This window comes from Bradysia coprophila (assembly GCF_014529535.1).
Source record: "Bradysia coprophila strain Holo2 chromosome X unlocalized genomic scaffold, BU_Bcop_v1 contig_416, whole genome shotgun sequence".
Lineage (NCBI taxonomy): Eukaryota > Metazoa > Arthropoda > Insecta > Diptera > Sciaridae > Bradysia > Bradysia coprophila.
Genome location: NW_023503334.1, coordinates 1506877 through 1527873, shown reverse-complemented (window position 1 = coordinate 1527873; position 20997 = coordinate 1506877). Strand labels below are relative to the sequence as shown.

General features: G+C 36.0%; 1 protein-coding gene across 3 annotated transcripts; it reads left to right on the top strand.

Annotated features, from left to right (window-relative positions):
- The first annotated feature begins 3190 nt into the window (after positions 1 to 3190).
- Positions 3191 to 19444, top strand: LOC119069910 (breast carcinoma-amplified sequence 3 homolog). Of its 3 annotated transcripts, none has more exons than XM_037174117.1 (8): positions 3191 to 3330; positions 8533 to 9217; positions 9277 to 9568; positions 9631 to 10456; positions 10543 to 10840; positions 10903 to 11051; positions 11148 to 11300; positions 15421 to 19444. In XM_037174117.1, exons 2-8 carry the CDS (start codon positions 8553 to 8555, stop codon positions 17595 to 17597), a joined length of 4560 nt encoding a protein of 1519 aa, XP_037030012.1. In that variant the 5' UTR covers positions 3191 to 3330; positions 8533 to 8552; the 3' UTR covers positions 17598 to 19444. The 3 variants fall into 3 exon arrangements, with proteins under 3 accessions (XP_037030012.1, XP_037030011.1, XP_037030013.1); XM_037174116.1 differs by lacking the exon at positions 3191 to 3330 and adding an exon at positions 3496 to 3906; XM_037174118.1 differs by lacking the exon at positions 3191 to 3330 and adding an exon at positions 3512 to 3906 and having other exon boundaries at positions 10903 to 11042.
- Positions 19445 to 20997: the final 1553 nt, after the last annotated feature.

Below are 20997 nucleotides of genomic sequence, written 5' to 3'. Positions count from 1 at the left end.
ATTGACGCTAGGCAATTGCCTAAAATCGCTTGCTTCATTTACGACATTAGAACATTTTTTATGTCGAAGTGCTGTACCCGTGACTAGCACGTTTCAATTACACTATCATTTTCAACTTTAATGACGCCAGGCTAGACATTACTCAGAGCCCAACGTAAATGCTATTATTAATTAACCCACCTCAACCATACCAAAATTCTATGGCATTATTTACACCATTCGGTATTCTCTCCTGCCTCCCGCCTATATGTATTATGTATACAAAGGGCTTGTTCAACATGCCCCAGTCCTCAGAGATACGTGTAGCTAATCATTTTACACAAACTAGCATCGAATGTAGACTAAACAACACCAGCTACTGCCAATTGGCCTATACCCTCTGTCTTCACAATATTGAAGTTGAAATTAGAAAAAAATATGGAAAATCGTGCTGAAGAGACTGTTTTGTAATTTTGTATTGAATACACTGTGGAATCCGGTAAATAAATCGATAGTTGGCTCTGCTCAAAATATTTATTTCTAGTTCAACAAAAGGTTGACTCTGTCGCTAGTCTCCCGTTTGGATTATCGGATAGAATCTACCATAAATGTGATTTCCATCAAATGACAATTGTCACTCACACCACCCTCACCTCTCATACCAATATTATTTATACTAACTAATTGATAAATGTGGTTACGAGAGCGATGATATGAATGTGATACACAGTGTTACTGAACACAAATTTACAGACAACAAATCGACGTGTGTAGTAAGTTAGTACACACTCTGTTACGTTTTACTCTAACTCTTGGCGAAACCTAAAGTTTTTGGTTGAGCATTTTGCTCCTAAATGTGTTACTTTTCAGAATGCACACAACTAACCTGGATGACCGTGGTTTGTGTATGTAATGTTACCTGTATTATTCATGCTTTTTTGACATTTTGTATTTCTTATCAAATAAAAAAAAGTGAATTGTCGTTTCTGCTGTCGCGGCATTTTTCATAAATCAATAAAACTGTTCAAAATAGAAAAAATCAATAAAACCATACATACCAAGTGTAACACCGTTCCTAACACATCCTGATTATTCAACTGTCCCACTTCGATAAGTCCAATAAGTACAGCAAACTTAAGATTATCCGTAACATTGGACATTCTGACCACTTCTTCTGGTCTTTTTATTTCACTATACGGTGGCCGAGTAAGGTCCGCCATTGTTAATTAAACACTTATTTAACACACAAAATCACAAAAAACACTCGGCACATACAACACAAATTATTTACAAAGTACAAATGATTTTTTAATCGATTATACAGTGGAAAAATTCACGAAAAGTTGGAGTTGAAAAATTCACGAATTTCATTTAACATCCATATTGTTTGTCGCAACTGTAATCACATGACTGACAACCTGCTGGGAATGAAAATTCTATCATTTCGACAGGTGATCCAACGTGAGGGCGTAGATGTTCGATTTTATATTTTAATTTTCGAATGATGAAAAGGGGATGGAATCATATGAACAGGGTTACCAGACGGACAGTTGGCTCGGTTTATTCATTTCTGAAACAAATTTGTCGTTATTGTCGTCGGAACATTTTAACGAATAATTATTCTAAGCGAATTATTTTAATCAGGCATTAATGTATTCACTGCCGACAAAATTGATAGCTTTCGGAATGTTGAGTAGCATGCCTTTCCACAGTAAGTTAAGAGGTAATTTTGGACCACTAGTGGCTTACAGCATTATAAAATTCAAATGTTAAGTTATTGAGTTACCGCTGATGGAACCTACCCGAAAAACAGACGGAAAACTCCTCTGAATATGTCTTTAAAATACTGACGACAACGGGAAAAATCAATAAATAATTCAATGTCTCTTTCATATTCAACTCTTTTATTTTAGTCGATCTGGAAACCCTGCATAAAAATGAACGAATCGAAGGGGAAATGCGCGAATTATATGACAGAACGATGGTAGAAGTCTTTGCTTTTTCTGTTGGGCATTATTTATCGAAGATTCATTGTTTATCGCCACACTCTTGCATTATGGAATATAGACGACGAAATTAGCAGCCGCTCGTCTATAAATTTAATTTTTTCTGTATCGAAACGTTGGAATAGTCTCTTCAATTTGAACATCGAAATAGTTATTTATGCAACTCGGTGCAAACTACTTCATTCGGCTTGAAAATTTGTATGATTTCTGTATTGACAGAGAAACTGTTCGATGTTGACTAAGGTAAAGAAGGCAATGATCGCTTCCTTCTACAGAAACATACTCTTATCGTGTTTGCCATTGCGTTGATTTAACTTGTTCCAATGCTCGTTCGTGGAGACCATTTAAAACAAGACCTAGAGGACCTAGAGGTAGACCACCAGAGAGATGGAATAATAGTATAAAGAGAATTGCAGGCGCAAATTGGCAACAAGTGACAACGGATCGTTCGGAATGGAACAGAATTGGGGAGGCCCACGTCCAGCAGTGGATAGAAACAGACTGAAAAAGAAGAAGAAGAATGCTCGTTCACATTGTCGAAGCGGAAGCAATAGTTCCAAAGTTCAAATTTTCTATTGCTGACTATGTATTTGAGCTTACCAAATACGAAACATCCAAAAATATTCTACGCCTTATAATCTAAGATTGAATGTCCAAATAACAATAAATGTTTCTACTATAATACAAACATTATCGTCTGATTGGCTCATGGCTCTCTCACACAAGGTATAAACGCCCTCTCCTTTTTTGTAATTTTCACTAAGAACCTAAAGCGCCCTCGAAAGCGCCAAGACTGTAAACTTTGAGGAGGTCACGCAGATCGCCATTTTACTAGAACACCAACACACCACTTCTGATGACTTTATCACGGCAGCGACGGGAATCATCACAGACACTGATTTTTTGTATGAAATCCGCTCTTTTATCGTCAAGTGTAACGTATATGTATCTGCGTGACCTCCTTGAAGTTTATACCCTTGCTGAACACTTTTAAGAGCTATGATATGATACATTAAGAAAGGCGAAAACTTTTTATTTCTAAAGTTCGAAAAGATTTTAATTATATTTCATTAATTTTATGTCTCATCTCTTTTATGACATCATTATTATTATAAACAGATAAAGTCTTCATACTATTTAATATTACGCGTCACTTTCAAACCAAATACATGACAGCTCGATATGGACAAAAAATTACAACGTAGCATGCCATCTACAGATATATCTCATAGATGCAATCTGTCCGCGTAGATGTCGCTGATTTGACATCCATTGTTTTCATGACAATTTCATCAGATTTTTGGTTGTGCAGTTATGAACGTTTATAATTTCTAATATTTCCAACGTAAGTTTCCCATTTTGATAATTTTCAATAAATAAATTGTAAATACGGTTTAACAGTAATTTATTAGCCAAATTAAATAATATGGTGGAGATCGACGATTTTGTTACTCATTTACAGCTGATTATTTGTTTTCAAAATATTTTTTTGTTGTGGCAAAAGTACTACGTGAATGGAATCAGCAACATATTCTTCACATATTACATTTGTATGAGTTAGTCAAAATCAAGAGCTGCTCAAATACACAACTTGAAAACGTTAGAAAATTTTGTCATTGATAGTAGCTGCGTATTAAAATCGTATTATTGTGAAAAAAGGCTGGAAAGTTGCATAAACAATTTGTGTATCAGATCGCAACTAGCACGAGTCGATAGTTTTAATCGGAATATTGTGATCTTTTGTGCTTGGAACTCAGTGAATTTGTACTCATTTACCAAAAGTCCATTGTGTGTGCAGACAAAAACAACACTATCAATTTTGTGGCCCCAAGAAAGTCTTGAATTCAACGATGACGCAGTTGTGTTTTACTATGTGTTGCTGAATATTTAGAAAATTATGAATATTGTTGATTTGGACAAGGTAAATTGTTTTTGTGAATAATGAATTTGCCAACAATAAGGGTTGAAAGACAGTTACGTAGCTTGGCTGAATTTTTTTTTTCTCTTCAATTTCCAATCTCCTTTGTCCTTCGTCATGTAACACCCACACATTCATAATCAAGTAAATAAACAGAAGAAAAACGATGAACTTTATGCACACCATTAGAAATGTTATCCCAGTATGTGTTAGCAACTGGCATTGTGTGTTGTTGCCCAGCTGAAAAATAAAATGGCACGAAAGCAATATGTACACGCACACTCGAACGTATCTATATTCGTATGAATGGCTTTTTGTTTTGTGTATCATTTCGTTATTTGCGTTATTATTGCTTTGTGGATTTTTTTTATGATTGGTAATACGCACACAGATATAAAAAGAATTGTTGTCAGCTGTTTTGTTGCATTTAGTTTTTTTTTTATTATACCTTCGTTCTTCGATTTTTCATGATCATTGGTATAATGGAACGGATTTTTTTTCTTAAAGCAATTTTTAAATGCCAAATTAAACAAGTTCAAACTTGTTCCATAAAATTAAAAATGATCAAAAAAAAAACATCGACAATTAGCTGGAACCATCTAACTGAGAAAAGAAAAAAATTTCAATGTCTTCTTTGTGGTTCTAAAAATCGAGTTAAGAATGGTGGCAACACGCTAGCCAACAATGCATGGCGGGTGTCTTGATCCTGGACTGTGTATCATACACCATAAATCTGGTCCCTTTAATAGTCAGTCTGCTTCGAATTCGTTTATTGTCAAATTATTTATGCATGGGGTGACGTTTTGACCTATTCTTCATTCACAATGAATCCATTGTACTCTCCGTCTGGTCATTTCGTAGATCGCGTTCGTTTCCAAGTTCGCAAAATAAATCAATTTGCATAAACCAAGAGGTGTATGCAATGCACCACTCTCTTTTGTGTAATATTAACTGTGATTTGTGGTGAAGAAAGGAAAGGAGAAAAACGTGTCTTTGGTTTGTAGTAAAATTGTAGGTAGTTAGGGTAATGCAGTCAAGTCCAGTACTCAACAGTAAAAAAAAATCGAAATTAAAATAAAACAAAAATTCACCACGAAAATGACTGATAAATTTTGAGGACAGAGGTTAGATAGATCATGTTTATGAAATTGTGCACAAGAATAACTTTATTATCATTAATTACACCAATGAGGCTATCGTTACCGATACTTTCTTCTCAAATTTTGTTTTCTTTTTGTATTTTTGTTGTTGTTGCTAAATTCAGCCTAATCAAACAATGACTCAAATTAAAATTTATTGAAATCACACACAGGGAACATGTAATGCATGTCCAGTGCACATACACAAAGAGTGACACCGTTTTGATGCTCTAATAGCTATTTGTTCACCAAGGGTGCTGTAAATGCACTGAAGGTAATGCAAATACACAAAAACTTTCGGAACCCTTGTTTCGGGTGAATATAATTTCAAATTCAATTTGTTAACATGCCAAAACTCAATACTAACCAACGCAGTTCCAACAACATTATTACGCCAAACGTCACGGATGCAACATAACAGATCTTATATTCATTCGAAATTTAGGTTCCGTAAAGTTTGTGAGCGTTTGCATTATCTTCAATGTTTTATTGACCTCGGCAAAAAAAGTAGGAAATTGCATTCACAACATGAAATGGAATTTCCAACTTTTTTTTCCCTCGGTTAACCAATAACTATTCGTTCACACTTCTCCTTTTAGTTGGCTTGCGTCCGTAACATGACCACTTCTGAAAATACTAGCGCAAAAAAGTATGGACTATGCCTTCTAACAAAGATGAATGTAATCAGTGTGTGTGGAACGTGTGGAAGTAGACTTATTCTGTGAGGTCTTTATCAAATAGCAAAGCCATATTTTAAAATCTTCTGCTTTTGAAAATGCTTTTGTTGATCAATGCATAGCGGAATACGTTTTATGTGCATTCATCACCATTCATCGCATTGAAATATTCATTCAGTATGTATATCAACTGACGGATTTTGTAGTGAGTTTTCTATAGTATAGTACGATGAATTGTACGTTCGTTTATTGTCCTTTGCACAGAAGTTTATTTTATTCAAGCTTGAGAGTCGAATTTTATTATTTATTCAAGTCTGTTGTGATCGATACTTTACATAATAACTCATACTGTTGGCGCAAAACGTACGGTCTCATTTGTCGGCAGACATATCCAAAAATTCTGAAATGAAAATCTAACTAGCTCTTGGCAATATTGCACACAAATAAGATATCTGAATGATAGGAATGAAAACACACACAAAAAAATCTTCAGTTTTCGCTATAGACGCTGTATTGTTTGACGTTTCAACCAGTGCCTTTTTGAGAAAGTATGTACAGAAGTTCCCAGACAATTCACAGTTCAAGGAATTGATTTATCCAAAATATGCCCTGCCATTTGCACACTAGAAAGAAAACTTTTCGTATAGCAACAAAGTCAACGTGACCCTATTCACACGTGACAATGGTTTTGTTGTTAAGGTTTGTTCACAATACAAAAAACGACAACTGTGACCACAAACGAATCGAATAAAATGACTTTCGCGCCGAAAAATTATACCAGCGAGTATGTGAGGAAAAGCTAGCATATAATTGTAACATTCGAACCGCCCGACTCTATTTGATAAACAGTTAACATTGAGCATATCATGAGGAAAAAAACAATGTTTTCTTCTCTCGCCAACAAAGGAGCATAAAACCGTTCTGATGTCTGGTTGTAAGATAACCGGACCAACCATAAGCTAATAGTTGGTACTATGATTAGAGATCAATGCTGATTAAGTATTTTTGAAGTTTAGCTGATAATAACTCGAAGTTCATTGATATACTCAAGTGGATATTACCTTCAAAACTTGATTCCATAATTTTCAGCATTTTGACTGTAACTGTAACGACTACAAACATTACTGTCCAAACTTCGTAGCAGCGCCGTTAACAACCTTTTATCGACGAAATAGACAGCGTTGAATTTTAATCAATAAATTTATTTTCATGATTTCATTTAAATTGCCATTATATCAATTAAAGTCAACGTTTTATTCAGTTCAGTAATTAATACTTAATGAGTGGATAAATGTACACGTCAAAGTCATTTGGAGCACTCTAAGCGATTCATTTACGAATCGTTTTACTTTCTTGGTTTAATTTATTTAAAAAAGCATCAAATGTCCATCAAAAGCGATTCACCAGAATTTTGTTCAATTAACTTAATTTGAAATGTTGTAGTGTTTTTCCAACAGTACCAGATTAACCTGGGAAGCAAAATGGGTAATTGTGAGAATGGCAAAATTTTCATTTTGATAACGTGTCATAAGAGCGAATCACTTCTAATCGTAAAACTCGAGACATAAGTTCGATTTTAAACGAAATTGAAATTAGCCGATACCTTACAGATTTCGCAATTTTTGATCCCACCAGAAATTTCACTGCGGTTGAGAAGAATAATAACCCGAATAGCTTTTACAAAGAAAAGAAATCCGTTAACAAAAATTTTGGGTCTTGGCTACTTGTGACCGCCTTTATACCTTTAGAAGTCTTAGGCACCATCATAAAACTATTCTGAGTGTATCGAAAATCCAATACTTGAATGACTGTTTGTAGCAGGGCCTATTTTCGATAATTTAAATTATCGAAATTATCGAAAAATTATCAGAATTCTCCAAAAGTAAATTTAAGAATTTCGATAATTTTTGGAGAATTTAGAGAATTTCTCGATAATTTCGATAATATAAATTATCGAAAATAAGCCCTGGTTGGGCGATAAGGTTGGGAAATGTAAGGAAAATTCGTTGGTCCTCAAAACTGAAAATTCAAACAGTGAACATATTCAACAACTTTATTGCTCGTAACATAAGTTCCATTTCCTAGATTAATCGAAACAGTAAATAGATGAAATTAATCAGCTACTGCCAACATTAGACTAACCAGTAAGTAGAAAGATTTAAAAAAGGAAAGGTTTGAAATGAAATTCATCATTTTATTTATTTCCAAAATATTTGCTCGCGATGTCGCATGTCACCTGCAACATACCCAATCTGGGTGGTAAGTGATAGTTTTATTTCAAGTTCGTATTACGTTAGAACGGTGCAGGTGACTTCGAATGTTTGTATTATAATGTTTGTTTACTTTAGCGTGCCAATTTCTCATTTACACTTAGAATATTGCATAATTTTCGAACAACTTTGTCTGATATGTATACATATATGTATCGACACTTACCGTGCAGCCGTAGAGATAGCACTATTATTCTAGTCTATATGATGCAAGAGCGTAATTTAAGCAAATTTTCTTCTATTTCGACATTGAATTGTTGATGGGGGTTACATCAGAAAGTTATTTTCAACTTTAATTCACATCTCTGCTAGAATAGCTAATCTGAAACAATTGATTAAAAATTTTATGCACTCCTCCAATTCTCGTCAGGCACATTGGACTTGATTTATTTGTTTATTAAGAAAAGAGGAACAAATGGTTTGAAAATGGAGCTCACTAATAACGGACTAGTAACACATTGCCGTTGATGACGGTTAACAAAAATTCTCTGTTTGATTAACCTTAAAACGTTCCAACTAAAGCGATCGTCTTTATCTTTCCAGCAATTGTTCGCACAAATAGAATGTCAGCCGATTCGCCAAAGCGTCCAGCCCGTAGTGTACCATCGACGGTGCCGCCACAGGCTGTCAGCGATCGCTCACTGCTCGAAAGCGTTACTGGTTTCATAAATGATGTTACGCTGACTAATATTCCACAAGTCGATCCAAAGGATGCCATTCTTTGGGCTCGCTTCGAAACGGCGGCAGACGTGACCGATCCGACATTCGGTGACGATTGGGACCTGGAAGGTGGTGTTGCTCCACCGTTACTGCTATTGCTGGGATACGGGACTGGCGTTCAAGTTTGGGCTATACCAGCAAACGGTGAAGCGGTTGAAGTTTTATCTTGGCGGCATGGTAGTGTACGGGCATTGCGAATATTGCCGTTACCGATTGCAGCTGACGATGAGAATGGCGACGATATTGCAGACATTTTTTCGTCGAAGAGACCGTTGATGGCCGTTTGTGATGCAAATACAACCGGATCGGGACCTCAGTTCTGTTCCGTAAATTTTGTTTCGTTGAGAGATGGCGATCAGGTTAAAAGCATCAAATTTAAAAATCCCATTCTGGATATACTGGCAAACAGATCTGTTGTCGTGGTAACATTCGCCGAACGGATAGCAGTGTTTGATGCCAAGAATTTAGATGACCGCTTAACTGTGACAACCTGCTATCCAGGAACAAAGTAAGAACACAAATTTTTATCGTTTTGGTTCGGTTAAATGAAAACATCCAATTGTTTAGTTTTAGTCCGAATCCTGTGACATTAGGCACTAGATGGTTGGCATATGCCGAACGTAAACTACTACCGTCAAAACGAAGCAGTGGTGGATGTGACGGTGATGGTGTAGCCAGTTATAGAGCAAACTTTTTAAATGCTGCAAAAAGCTTAGGAAAAGGTCTACGAGAATTAGGCGAACAAATGGCTGCTGGTTTCACTGGCAACAACAGTTCGGCTACATTAGCAAATAATTCAAATTCAACTAGTAATGCCGAAGATATTCAGCCTGGCGTTGTTACCATCATGGATACCAGAGTGAGTTTTCGTTAATTCCACCAATATCTTGCTCGTCGTACTAACCGCTCGTTTCTCTTTAGTACTCAATAAAAGAAAGTAGCCCAACAACACCAGTTACAACATCCGGTACGGATCCAATCATAGCCCATTTCGTAGCGCATTCAGACGCAATTGTTGCACTTGCATTCGACTGTTCTGGTATGCTGCTTGCTACAGCTGATCGTCGTGGTCATGACTTTCATGTCTTTCGTATTCAACCGCACCCATCCGGACCATCTCTATCTGCTGTGCACCATTTGTATATTCTTCACCGCGGCGATACAACGGCAAAAGTTCAAGACATTGTCTTTTCGCTGGACTCTCGCTGGATAGCTATTTCAACACTTCGTGGCACTACACACGTTTTTCCAGTTACTCCTTATGGTGGTGCGGCTGGTGTTCGTACGCATGGCTCTCCTCATGTTGTAAATCGTCTGTCACGCTTCCACCGTTCTGCCGGTCTATCGGATGCCCGAGCAAACAGCCCCGTTCATTCGGACAGTTCAATCGGTCAGATTTCCAATGCCTACAACAATCCACGAGTACCGCCATTTCCACATCCATTGGTTGTCCTTCCGCTAGCCCAGCTACGGCAGCCAACCATTTTAGGTCAAGCTAATCATTCGCAACAGGCGCAGAAAAATGTTCAAACCAGACAACGTCTGACATCACTTGGCGACGAACAAGCGAAACCATTGCGAGTGTGTGCCACTTTTGCCAAAGCTCGTGCATGGTTATTGGAACCTCCAGGTGCATCGCGAGATATGGCTTCGTTACGTCTGCAACGGAAAGCTGTGGATTCGTTATTTATAATGGCGAGCCATGGTGCTTTGATTCAGTACGACTTGGAACCGAAACATAATATGAGTGAGTGTTGCCCTTGCAAAAAAAAAATGCGGTCCCATCATGATGTTAATCCAAATTCTAATTCTCCAATCCATATTTGATTTCAGACGTCCCGAAAGACAAAATCTGTGACGATACTGCTATTGAACTTGAAGTCGAACCAAAAGCTCAGTGGAATTTATTGCGCAAAGAATGTTCAAGTGATTCGATTCAACCGCCAGTACCATCGGAAAGTTGGTTACTCAAAGATCGTTTAGGGGACACTCTATGTGATAACGAATTAAGCGACGGCGATCGAGACGATCGATGGTTGTCCCAAGTAGAAATTATTACACATGCTGGTCCTCATCGACGTCTGTGGATGGGACCACAATTTATATTCAAAACTTACAACACACTGTCGGGGTGAGTTTTCACCGCTCATACCGGTATTCCGGAAACGAATTTAATTTGTTGTCATCATTCAGGGCTCCATTGTCGCACATTGATTCGGAAGCAGTTGAAGTTGGTATCAACAGTGCCGGAAATCGTCCGGCACGTTCAAATCCAATGAATATGCCTCTGTCGGGAAATGGTCGTTCGGCCGTACCTGTTCTTATCGAATCGGGTTCGTGTAGTACGTAATCGATTCATGTGCAACGATTGCAATGCGAATTATTTGAATATGGCAATCTTAATCGATGTTTTTTTCTCTCTTTTTACGATTTTACAGGCAGCTATGAACATAGTCCACGTCTTGTAGATCAATATCGCCATAACGAACACATGGGATCTGACTTTTCGCTTGGCACCGGCGATTCACAACTACGTGAAGATTTGGCAGACGCAATGCGCGAATCGCCTGGTGGTCATTCGCGTGATTCCGGTGAGTAACGATAACATTGACAAGTTCCCGTCGAACTAATTTCCGTAAACACTCATAGATTTTCCTTTTTTTTTAATTTTCTTTTTTTTATTAAATTTAATTTCTTCATTCGATCTAATTTCTCTCTTCATTTCGTTTGTGTTCGTTTCACAATTTCCTTTGGAGAAAAGCCTCGGCTTAGTGTGAAAGGTTGGTCGCGTGCCAAAATCTATCAACTTTTATGTGGAATTCATTTTCTTACATTTTGCATCGGCTGTATACGGGACAGCTCTTGCTTCATTCTCTGTGCTCGATCAATTGACTTGCTTATATTTACAAGTGTACGAACATTTGACATACATTGAAGTCGAAGCACTAGGGCAGAATGGTTGACAGAAGTCTGTTCATTACATCCGTTTTAGGCGCTCCAATTTTGCGCTGTTGGACGCTTTGTTTCCAACCATAAAATATCAAAGTCAAGTCAATTATCATCCGAGATTTGTAATGTTTGTTGCATTCCATTTCGCTGCAACTACACAACGTACACTAAATACCAAGATCTCAATTGATATGGACAATTGCCAACAAAATTTTCGCAAAACGAGTTCCACATAAAACACGCGGCTTTCCAATGTAGTTTTGGATGCATGTTCGAAATAGAGTTGAACGGAAAAGACAAGAAAAATCAAAATTTACGATCAATTAATTTCCACACCGCAAAACATTTTCCTCCTTCGAAACAAGAAGAAAAAAACGTCTTTAGTCGCTCAGCATTAATACGAATTAATCAATTACGTTTTACGCAAAATGTTAACAGTCATTTCCGTGGCCGTCATTTTAAATTTAGAATTCACGTTTTACTATTTAGCACTGAAGCTGTGAATTTGTCTGTATCACATATCCATTGATGCTTATTAATGTAGTCCAAAAACAATTTTCTTTGAAGATGAAGACAAATTATGCCGGGAATATCGGTGAATTACCATCACATTTTTCACCGATTTGATAAGTGTTTTGTTTTGTTTTCCTTATATGCGTTGTGCTGTTTGCTACTGCTGCTGCTTTCCTATAACCACTAAAAAGACCTTAGAAATAATTGGCATATTTGAATTAGCTAGAATATGTCCAAGGACGGAGATATCGCAATGAGGTGCTTTCGTCCCAGAATGACAACAAAAAATATTGATGCAACTTCATAGATTGATTCCATCAAGCATCGATTGACGAGATTCATTTTTTTAAATGCAAAAAACAAGTTTCCCATTGCGCAATTCTTTCATCAAACCGTACAAATGAATTCAAATATTCAGCCCGCTGCAGCAAAGTTATTTCATTGACTTTCGTTCGTTTTCATGCATTCATAAGTTTTCTTTGCCTGCAACACATTCATGAGCTGCATATAGAAACAGTTTCTATTCATGGCTACTACATTTAAGCGTAATATCGTAAGAACTACACTTGACATATATGGTTTCATAGTCTAGTACTATTGTTTCCCTTATAGCTTTCAACACCGCCACATAATATTGCTCATTGTTGGAGCAGGTGCAAAGCTTTTGACCTAAAGATGAGCGAAGTTTACGAAAGTGGAATGTTTTGACGACTTTTGACAACAATTTCACATCTATTGGTCAAACATCATCAAATTGTTGCCTATCGAATGGTGTTCTCGACATTTTCAATTCTCACCTTAGGCCAGCCATCCGAATTCCGCTAGACAGATCAACGACAAAGTTCAATAATCTGATCATTAATCTTTAATAGTCGTTTCGATTGATCTCACTGATCAGATAAAGACAAGTTTGTGATTCTGTAAACTCTTAGGAAGTGATGGAAACTCACGATACAAAAGAACATTTCGACATTTTCCGAAATCTGAGTGACTTGAATAAATTACAATTTGTCCTGGCCTGGTCCATCATAATTTACCTAGTCCAAGGCTCGTGGGTTATTACACTGTAATCCACTCCACATATTTCTTATATTCTTATGTATTGGCATTGCGTCGCATCGTGTGCGTAAAAATACATAAAATATAGCTTTAGTTCTTCAATTGCTACCAACAACTCCTAATGTCGATCGGTAGGGGAAAATATAGCAAATGATTCCATAAAGTCGAAAGTGTCAATTGAAAAAGTTTCATTCCTTAACGAGAGTTTTTATTTACCGACTTTCTGAAGGAAAATGTTTTACTGCACAATGAAGTGAGAGGTAGCCACAATTTTAATTAGACGAAAATACATTGACGTGCTTTTAAGTGCAAATCAGCATATAATTTTTCAATTTTACTTTTGCCGTAATTATAAACGAGTTCTGTTTTTGTTACTAGCATTATACACATTTTTCCGACTCATTCTTGTAAATAATGTTTCTCTACTCTATCCTATTCATTCTTGCTATTATTTTAGTTTAAAAATAAATTGAAATAAAAACAACCTACAACCACAAACATTTATTCACGATCATGAAGAAAAGAACATTTTATTTATAATTTATTGAAAAAAATTCAAATAATATTTTTAATTAAATATTATTAATTGTTACAATTAATTATTAAGTTCTTGGTAATATTGGGAGAATAAAAGCCAAAGGCAGGTGTTTGAGTCCACTCAATTTCGTATTTGAATTTGTTTTTTTTTTAAATAATATTTTATTTTAACATATCACTCTAATTCAATAGTTTTTTTTCCTGTAATTGCAAAATATTTTGTACAAATAAAAGAATTTCTTTTGGATAACTTAATAATAGACATGGCTACTGGTGACGGTATTGTTTTTTAATAATAATAATCGTAACGGAAATAAAAGGCAAAATACGGCAACAGTCTCTGCTCTTGGTATACCCAATTTTTCGACTTGTGAAAATTGTAATTTTATTCATTTTTACAAACTCACATTTCGGGATGCACAAGCAACCCTTAGACAAATCCTACTTGAAGTAAAAATCAGATTTTTGAAGCATTTTTAATTTCCCTATCAGTCTATCCATATACTGTCCCAATTACAAATGTCACCCTTTCAGAAGGGAACGACTGGTACTATAACAGAACCGTAAAACCTAGTGACCTATATTTTTGGCATCATTTGGCAGATGTGATATTATGGCTTCAAGGTTCAAAGTCGTTTTAAAGATTGTCTTTCCCAAAATTAGGTCACTAAGCTTTCCCGTTCTTATTAAATTACACGCACAGAACGAGTGAAATCAGTCATATTTTCTGTGCGTCTGTTGAGGTTTGCATCTTTCGTTAAATTACGAAATAGATTTTTAAGTTTGATATGTCTTCATTTTTGTTGACCGAAAAATCACTACAAAATTCCCAAGTCAGACCTCATGATGGAGTTCATAATTTTACATTTCCGTGTATTTTAAACCGTAAATTTAATGGCCTCAATTTCTGCCAAGTCAAAATTTACCAAAATTATGGCGGGTAAATTACAAATCTTAGCTTATAATGATGTATTTTTAAAATCGAAAAACAATACTTCCTTCCTCTGGTTACTTTCGTTTGGACCGAAGGAACTACTTCTTGGAATCATCTGAAAAAATCGAGAAATATTTTCACTCAGCTGCTATAGCCTTTATTCGTAGAGTGTCGGTTGTTTGTTGAGGCTATTAACAGTTAAATGATATTTGAAATCTGCTCGAACATTGGGTCTATCCCTAAAAAAAGTATCAATTTAAATTGCTTTTGATCAACTTACACTCTGCCAGAAAATGAAACATCAACGTCGCACATAATACTTATTATACCGAAACGTAGAGACTGTTGCACAAAATTTTCACCTACAAACATGTATTACACCGTCGATCGTTTTCTTTCACAATAAACTTGTAACTAATGAACTAAATTTCATGCATGATTCCGCTTGTTTATTAGTCATTTAACAGCCTAACTCGTTTAGTATTTTCGCCGTGGCACAATTTTTTTTCTTCTTTTTTTTAATAATTTGATTTTTGTCGTTCGTTAGCGTTTGTTTGCCTTTTTATTTTTGTTTTTTATTTTATTTTTCCTTATAAAATAATTGTATTTAGAGTGATGATTGATTTGCAACAACAGACACAAAAACAAACAAAAAAAAAATTAAAAGTTTCATGTATCAAATACCTCTAACACTGTGCCTCTGGCTTTTTCTCTTAAAGGATTACCATCGACTTCGTCGTCTGCCGCGCGTACAGTAATCGTGTCGATAGCCAAAGTGGTGAATCCTTTGGGCACTGTTACAACATTGACCCAATCGGTCACATCCGATAGCGACTTGGATTATGGCTATGCTGGTGACGGTGATGAGTTTATGATCCATGAAAATTGTGACGAAGCATTATTTCGGCCAGTTGTAGCAGTATTCGGCGGAAGCATTGGTAAGTCGGAGGACGAATGTCAGGATCGGCCGAATGATATCGGACAGGAATTGATTGTGCCGGTGATTGAGAAGAAAAATGTGGAAAATCGAACAAAAACAGTGAGAGAAAATACTGTTGTCAATACGATAGACAATAAGAACTGTGGTTCAACCCGAAAAGATGTACCGAAGAAAGAGTTCGAAGAGAAGGTCAAAGAACCGGAGAAAAAAGAACGAAAAAAGTCAGACACAAAGCAACCGAAGTTTGAGGTGAAAGCGAGCGGAAAAAAGTCTGAAAAAACACGTAAAGAGGGTGTGAGTAAAATAGATGATGTAGTTGAGGCGACTACAACATCTAAATCTGACAAAGGAATGCGAGCAAAGCAGGAATCAGATGTTGAAACCACAAATTCGATGGAACCAGACACGGTATTGATGAAACTGCCGAAAAAAGGTCAGAAAAAAATTATGAAAACAGAAGAGCAAAAGAGAGAAACAACACCACCTAAATCGGATGAGATCAGTGTTTCAAAAGCAAAATCTCGAAAAAGTAATGCTAAACAAACGGAAACTGATGCATTATCTCGAAACGAAGAACTGAAACCCACAACGGTAAAGGAAAGTGAGCAAATCAAAACTCTGGAAGAGAATAAAATTAAATCGGAACCGAGTAACATCGAAGTAACCGTTTCGGTAGCAACTCAAGAAGAGATAAAAATTAATGACGAAGAGGCTGCGAAACCAATTCCCCAAGAAAGAGGTAGCAAAAAGCAAAAGAAATGGGATAAAAGCGGATTATATAATTGGCCAAAAGTCGACAGTCAACCAATGATCGATATGAATTCGTCGGATGACATTGTTTCAATGATTTCCAAGGAATCAAGCGACTGCAGCAAACCACAAGATGACGAGTGTGAAATGTTGTTCGCAGAAAAAAGGTGCAAAAGCAAGAAGAAGAATGAAAAAGCATCTCGCGACATCGTAAAGCCGAATGACGAGGGGGCTAAACTCTCAGTTCAAAAAGAGGCTAAATTTCAAAACGACGAGATCGATGCGAGTGTTACCATCAGCTCAGACATAAAATTCGAAGATGATGCTGACACGGCCATTGATTATATGGAAATATTGAACGAAGAGCTTAGATCCATGAACACAGATTGTTCCAATATTCAAGAAAGTCTTTTCAAAGATCCGGTTGTAACGACTACTTTCACTGTAAAAAAAGCTGTGAAGAAGCCCTCATTTACAGATATATTAAATGATGGTGCCGGTGAAACTTCGCAATCCACTAAACCTATTGATTATGATATAACAAATATGGAAACGTTTAGTGACGTTTTTGCACCGTTAAAACCGTTTGACATTGATTTCGAGCAGTTGACATTCAAAGACACCAGTGACGAACCAATCAGTCTTATTAATTTCGAGAGTCCCTCACAAGACCCAGATACGATTTCCACAAAACGCACTCTCACGCCCACCATCGATCATACGGACAAAGAGAAATTAGTTTTTGCCCTTTGTGGCAGCCTTCATTGCGACGATGATGAGGATCCTCTGCCGCCACCTCCACCAATTACCGCACCACCAATGGAAGGACAAGATTCCGATTATAAAAGTCTTGAGCTTGATATTGATGAAACATATCTGAGCTTTGAACTACCAGCGCCATTAGACACTACCAAAGATGTCGAAGCGAATTCATCCGACGATAGTGAGGATTCATCGTCGCAATGCAAAGCGAACAAAGACGATGATGACGTTAAGTACAAAGCTGGAATGGATGAAGAAACGCAACCGTTGATTGGTTTGACCATATCAAGCGAACATTTTGATGTAGCCAAAGAGGACGAAGCACTGCCAGTGGACGAAGAGGATGAATCGACCAACCAAATCGATGGGTTAAAGCAAATCCAAGCAATGCCGGAAAAACAAGGCTTTGGTAATAAGAAGAAATCGAAAAAGAAGCGTAGATAAGGCTTAATGTTGATTTGGTTCATTGTATTCATTCTGTTTATTTATTTATACTATTTTTGGTAGATGTTATCAGCGAAAATGGGGGGGAATGAAAATAATCGGTTTGGGAAGAGAGTCGACGTAAAACGAGCGATTTAGTGTATGATGTCGGGTGATGATGATACGTGGTTTCATGTCAATTTTAAATGTAGTTTCTAACCAGTTGTAGCTATAATATGGGTTATCTTTGTGCAACTAGGATGATCTGCAAAATGCCAATTTTATATCGAAATTTTAGAGGCTGCTACAAAATTAACGTAACGTAATGATGGCATTAGTAAATTAAGAAAAGAAATTCGGCGCTAAAGTAGAAGGATCCTCTAAGGTGAGTGGATTTGGCAGACTTGTTGACAATCTGCAATGGACGGTAAAAGAACATTTATGAAAGATGAACAACTCAATGGACATATGCAATAATAATGTTGTGTGGGCTTTGATGTTTCTTTTTGCGTACGGTAAAGCAACAGACTGAAGATCATCCAAACATTTTATCTGGTTAACTTAAAATTGCGAAAGAGAACACCAAGAGAATACGAAAACCTCAAAAGGTACAAAAATGATTGAATGACTTTTTCGAGGAAAGTGAACAACAAGTTTGCCAGATCGACTCGCCTTACATTTCCGTTGTACGAAAGATTTTCCGTTATCGATTGAAAATCGTTTGGCATCCAATAACGTAAACAATCAGCGTGCTAACATTTTTTTTTCAATTTTTTTAAGCATTCGATGCATTTTATCGAATACGAACCTTCGTGCAATTAACGTAAACTAGCAATTTGCAAAATATCAAAGTCAATTTTCTGACTATTTCTACGAAAAAATTTAATCGGCTTCCTCGGCAAGCTTCTATGAAAGGTTACTCCTGTCTCTCTGATTAAGAGCGCGATGAATCTAATATTGAAGCGGCTCAGGGAAATTTCATTTGAATTTTTTTTCCATTTAAATGTTCAAGTTTCGGTGACCCTTGGAGAGTGCCGTAGCGTATTCTTTAGAGTTTTCTCCGTCGTCTTTTTAACCCATCCACAATCACTAAATTCGAAATTTTTCTCAGTCGAATAGTTTCGAAATGAAATAATTTACAAATATTTCAATCAATTATGGGCCAGTTGCCTATGGAACAGCCCGTAACAGGTGCGGAATTTGTGTTTGGGTGATATGGAAAAGCTTTCAGTTTAAAGTTTAATAATCAAAAACGACCGTGTCTCCGCATCCTTCTTCAGAAAACTGACAGGATCACATCTTGGTGTCAGAACCTTTCTTGGTAACTCGAAAGCTATCCAAATTAAAGCTTGGAACATGTCAGGCTTACCTGAAATACTTAAATCCAATATGTTCAATTTTGACCTGAGTATATTAGTGAGCTTAATGCTGACCTGAAACGTGACAGGTTTCCTAAAAAATTTGTAATTTGAGAATTTCAGGTTGCCTGAAACTTGATCTGAATGAAATCAGATTCACGTCAGACGGTATTCTAAAATTGCCTGATCTAACCTGAAGTTTCACGTCGAAATGGTCTTTGACCGCAGTCGACCTATTCCGAACTTTAATTCAAAAAATAAAAACCCATCTCCTGCACTTCCCGTGAACACGGGTAATCCTTATGGCTACTTTTATTGAAACTTTTGCAACCTTCCCCATTGTTCTAGAATCCAATGGAAATGCGGTCGGTGTCTAAATGGCTGTGCTATATTAATACGGGAAAAAGGGAAATCTTTCGTCGATGGTGTAAGGGAAATCCTTATACTAATCTCTTTTTTTGCATAGTTTTTTTGCCAATTTTATTTAAAAAAAAAAGTTAAAATATAAAAGAAACATTTTATGTCGCACTCTCTTTCGTAAACTACGAATTGCAAAATAAGAATTAACACACAAAAGCAAAAATCGAAAACTTAAATTTTTAGTATTACTCATGATGAACTATGAAAATTGTATATTTTGATTCAATAATGTAAAATAATTGTTGTTTATGTCATTAATTGTTGTAAAATCATAAGAAAAACCGCAAACAAAAACAATACAAAAAATGATTTTAAAAGAAAATGTAAAAAAAAATATTTATTAACCCTGCCCGAAAATCGTTCGTTCTTTTAGTTTTATTATAAATAAATATTCGAAACAATAAGTTAAACGCCCGTTTTTCCCCTTCGAAAAAAAAAACAAGAATGTACATCAATTCAATTGTAACAATTTAAAAAAAAAATGAAATTTCTTTGTAAGGTTTGAAGTGGACAAGGATTGTAAACCGAAAATATTTTTAGCTGATAGGTGGTAAATATATGAAATTTTTGAAATTTTTATGGATAAATTAACCTCAAAAACAATTACACAACTTCGTTTCTTTGATTATTTTTTGTTTGTTTCAAATTAGCGACGTTGATAGAGAGAGAGAGAGAGAGAGAGAGAGAGACGGTAGACGAATAGAAAGATTGAGACAAAAAAAAAATTTTAGTAGACAGATGGAGCATTTTGGTATTTTGTGTGCAGGAGAACGTTGTAGAGTCAGAGTATGGATGTGACTTGTAAGATCATAAAGATAGCCTAAAAAAAACAGTAATAACAATAAAATTGATGAAAGTGTCAGTGCCAATGGCCAAAATTGACTTTATTGACGTCAATCTGGGAAAATTCCAAATTATTGACTTTCTTTGTAAACCTTATTTTTTCGAGCTTAATCGATAAAGAATAAGAAACCATCATAAATTGACGTCATCGATTGGATATTGTATCAAAACTCGAATATTGAGGTAATTTTATCAAATCAATACTGCCAAAAGCCAAATAAATAAACTTCCCGCAACGTTTTAATTGTGATGTGATTTTCAATTAAAGGCGTCAATTAAGCACAATGAACAGTACGCTGAAATTATAGTTCACATTCGGGCGTATTTTCGAAATCAATTAACAAAACTCTAATTTTTTGAAAAATGTAAAAGCAGAATAATAGCCTGAGTTTTGTGAGTTTTAATGGTGAGTTTAACATTTTTTATCGATAGAGCTCGAACAATGAGTACGACCTAATTTCAAATTTTCTCAGATTTTATATTTTCAAAGTCAATTTTGAGCATTCGCACTATCACTTTCATCAATAATTGTCATTAGTATATTTTTTCAGATTATTCTTTGATTTAACAGACCCCAACAACAATTTAACCAAAATATTCTTCTGCACGTTTTTTTTATCGACCCGATACCCCATTGTCTATAATTCGATTTAAAGAGATGATGATATACATGGTGCTCTCTTTTATCCCGTTTTGCATTGATTTATAGTGTGCAAATCAATGACAAAGAAAATATTAATAAGACTTTGCTTCGATTAAAGTGGAAACAAAATTATGGAAATGTTTTGAAGTTTTAACGA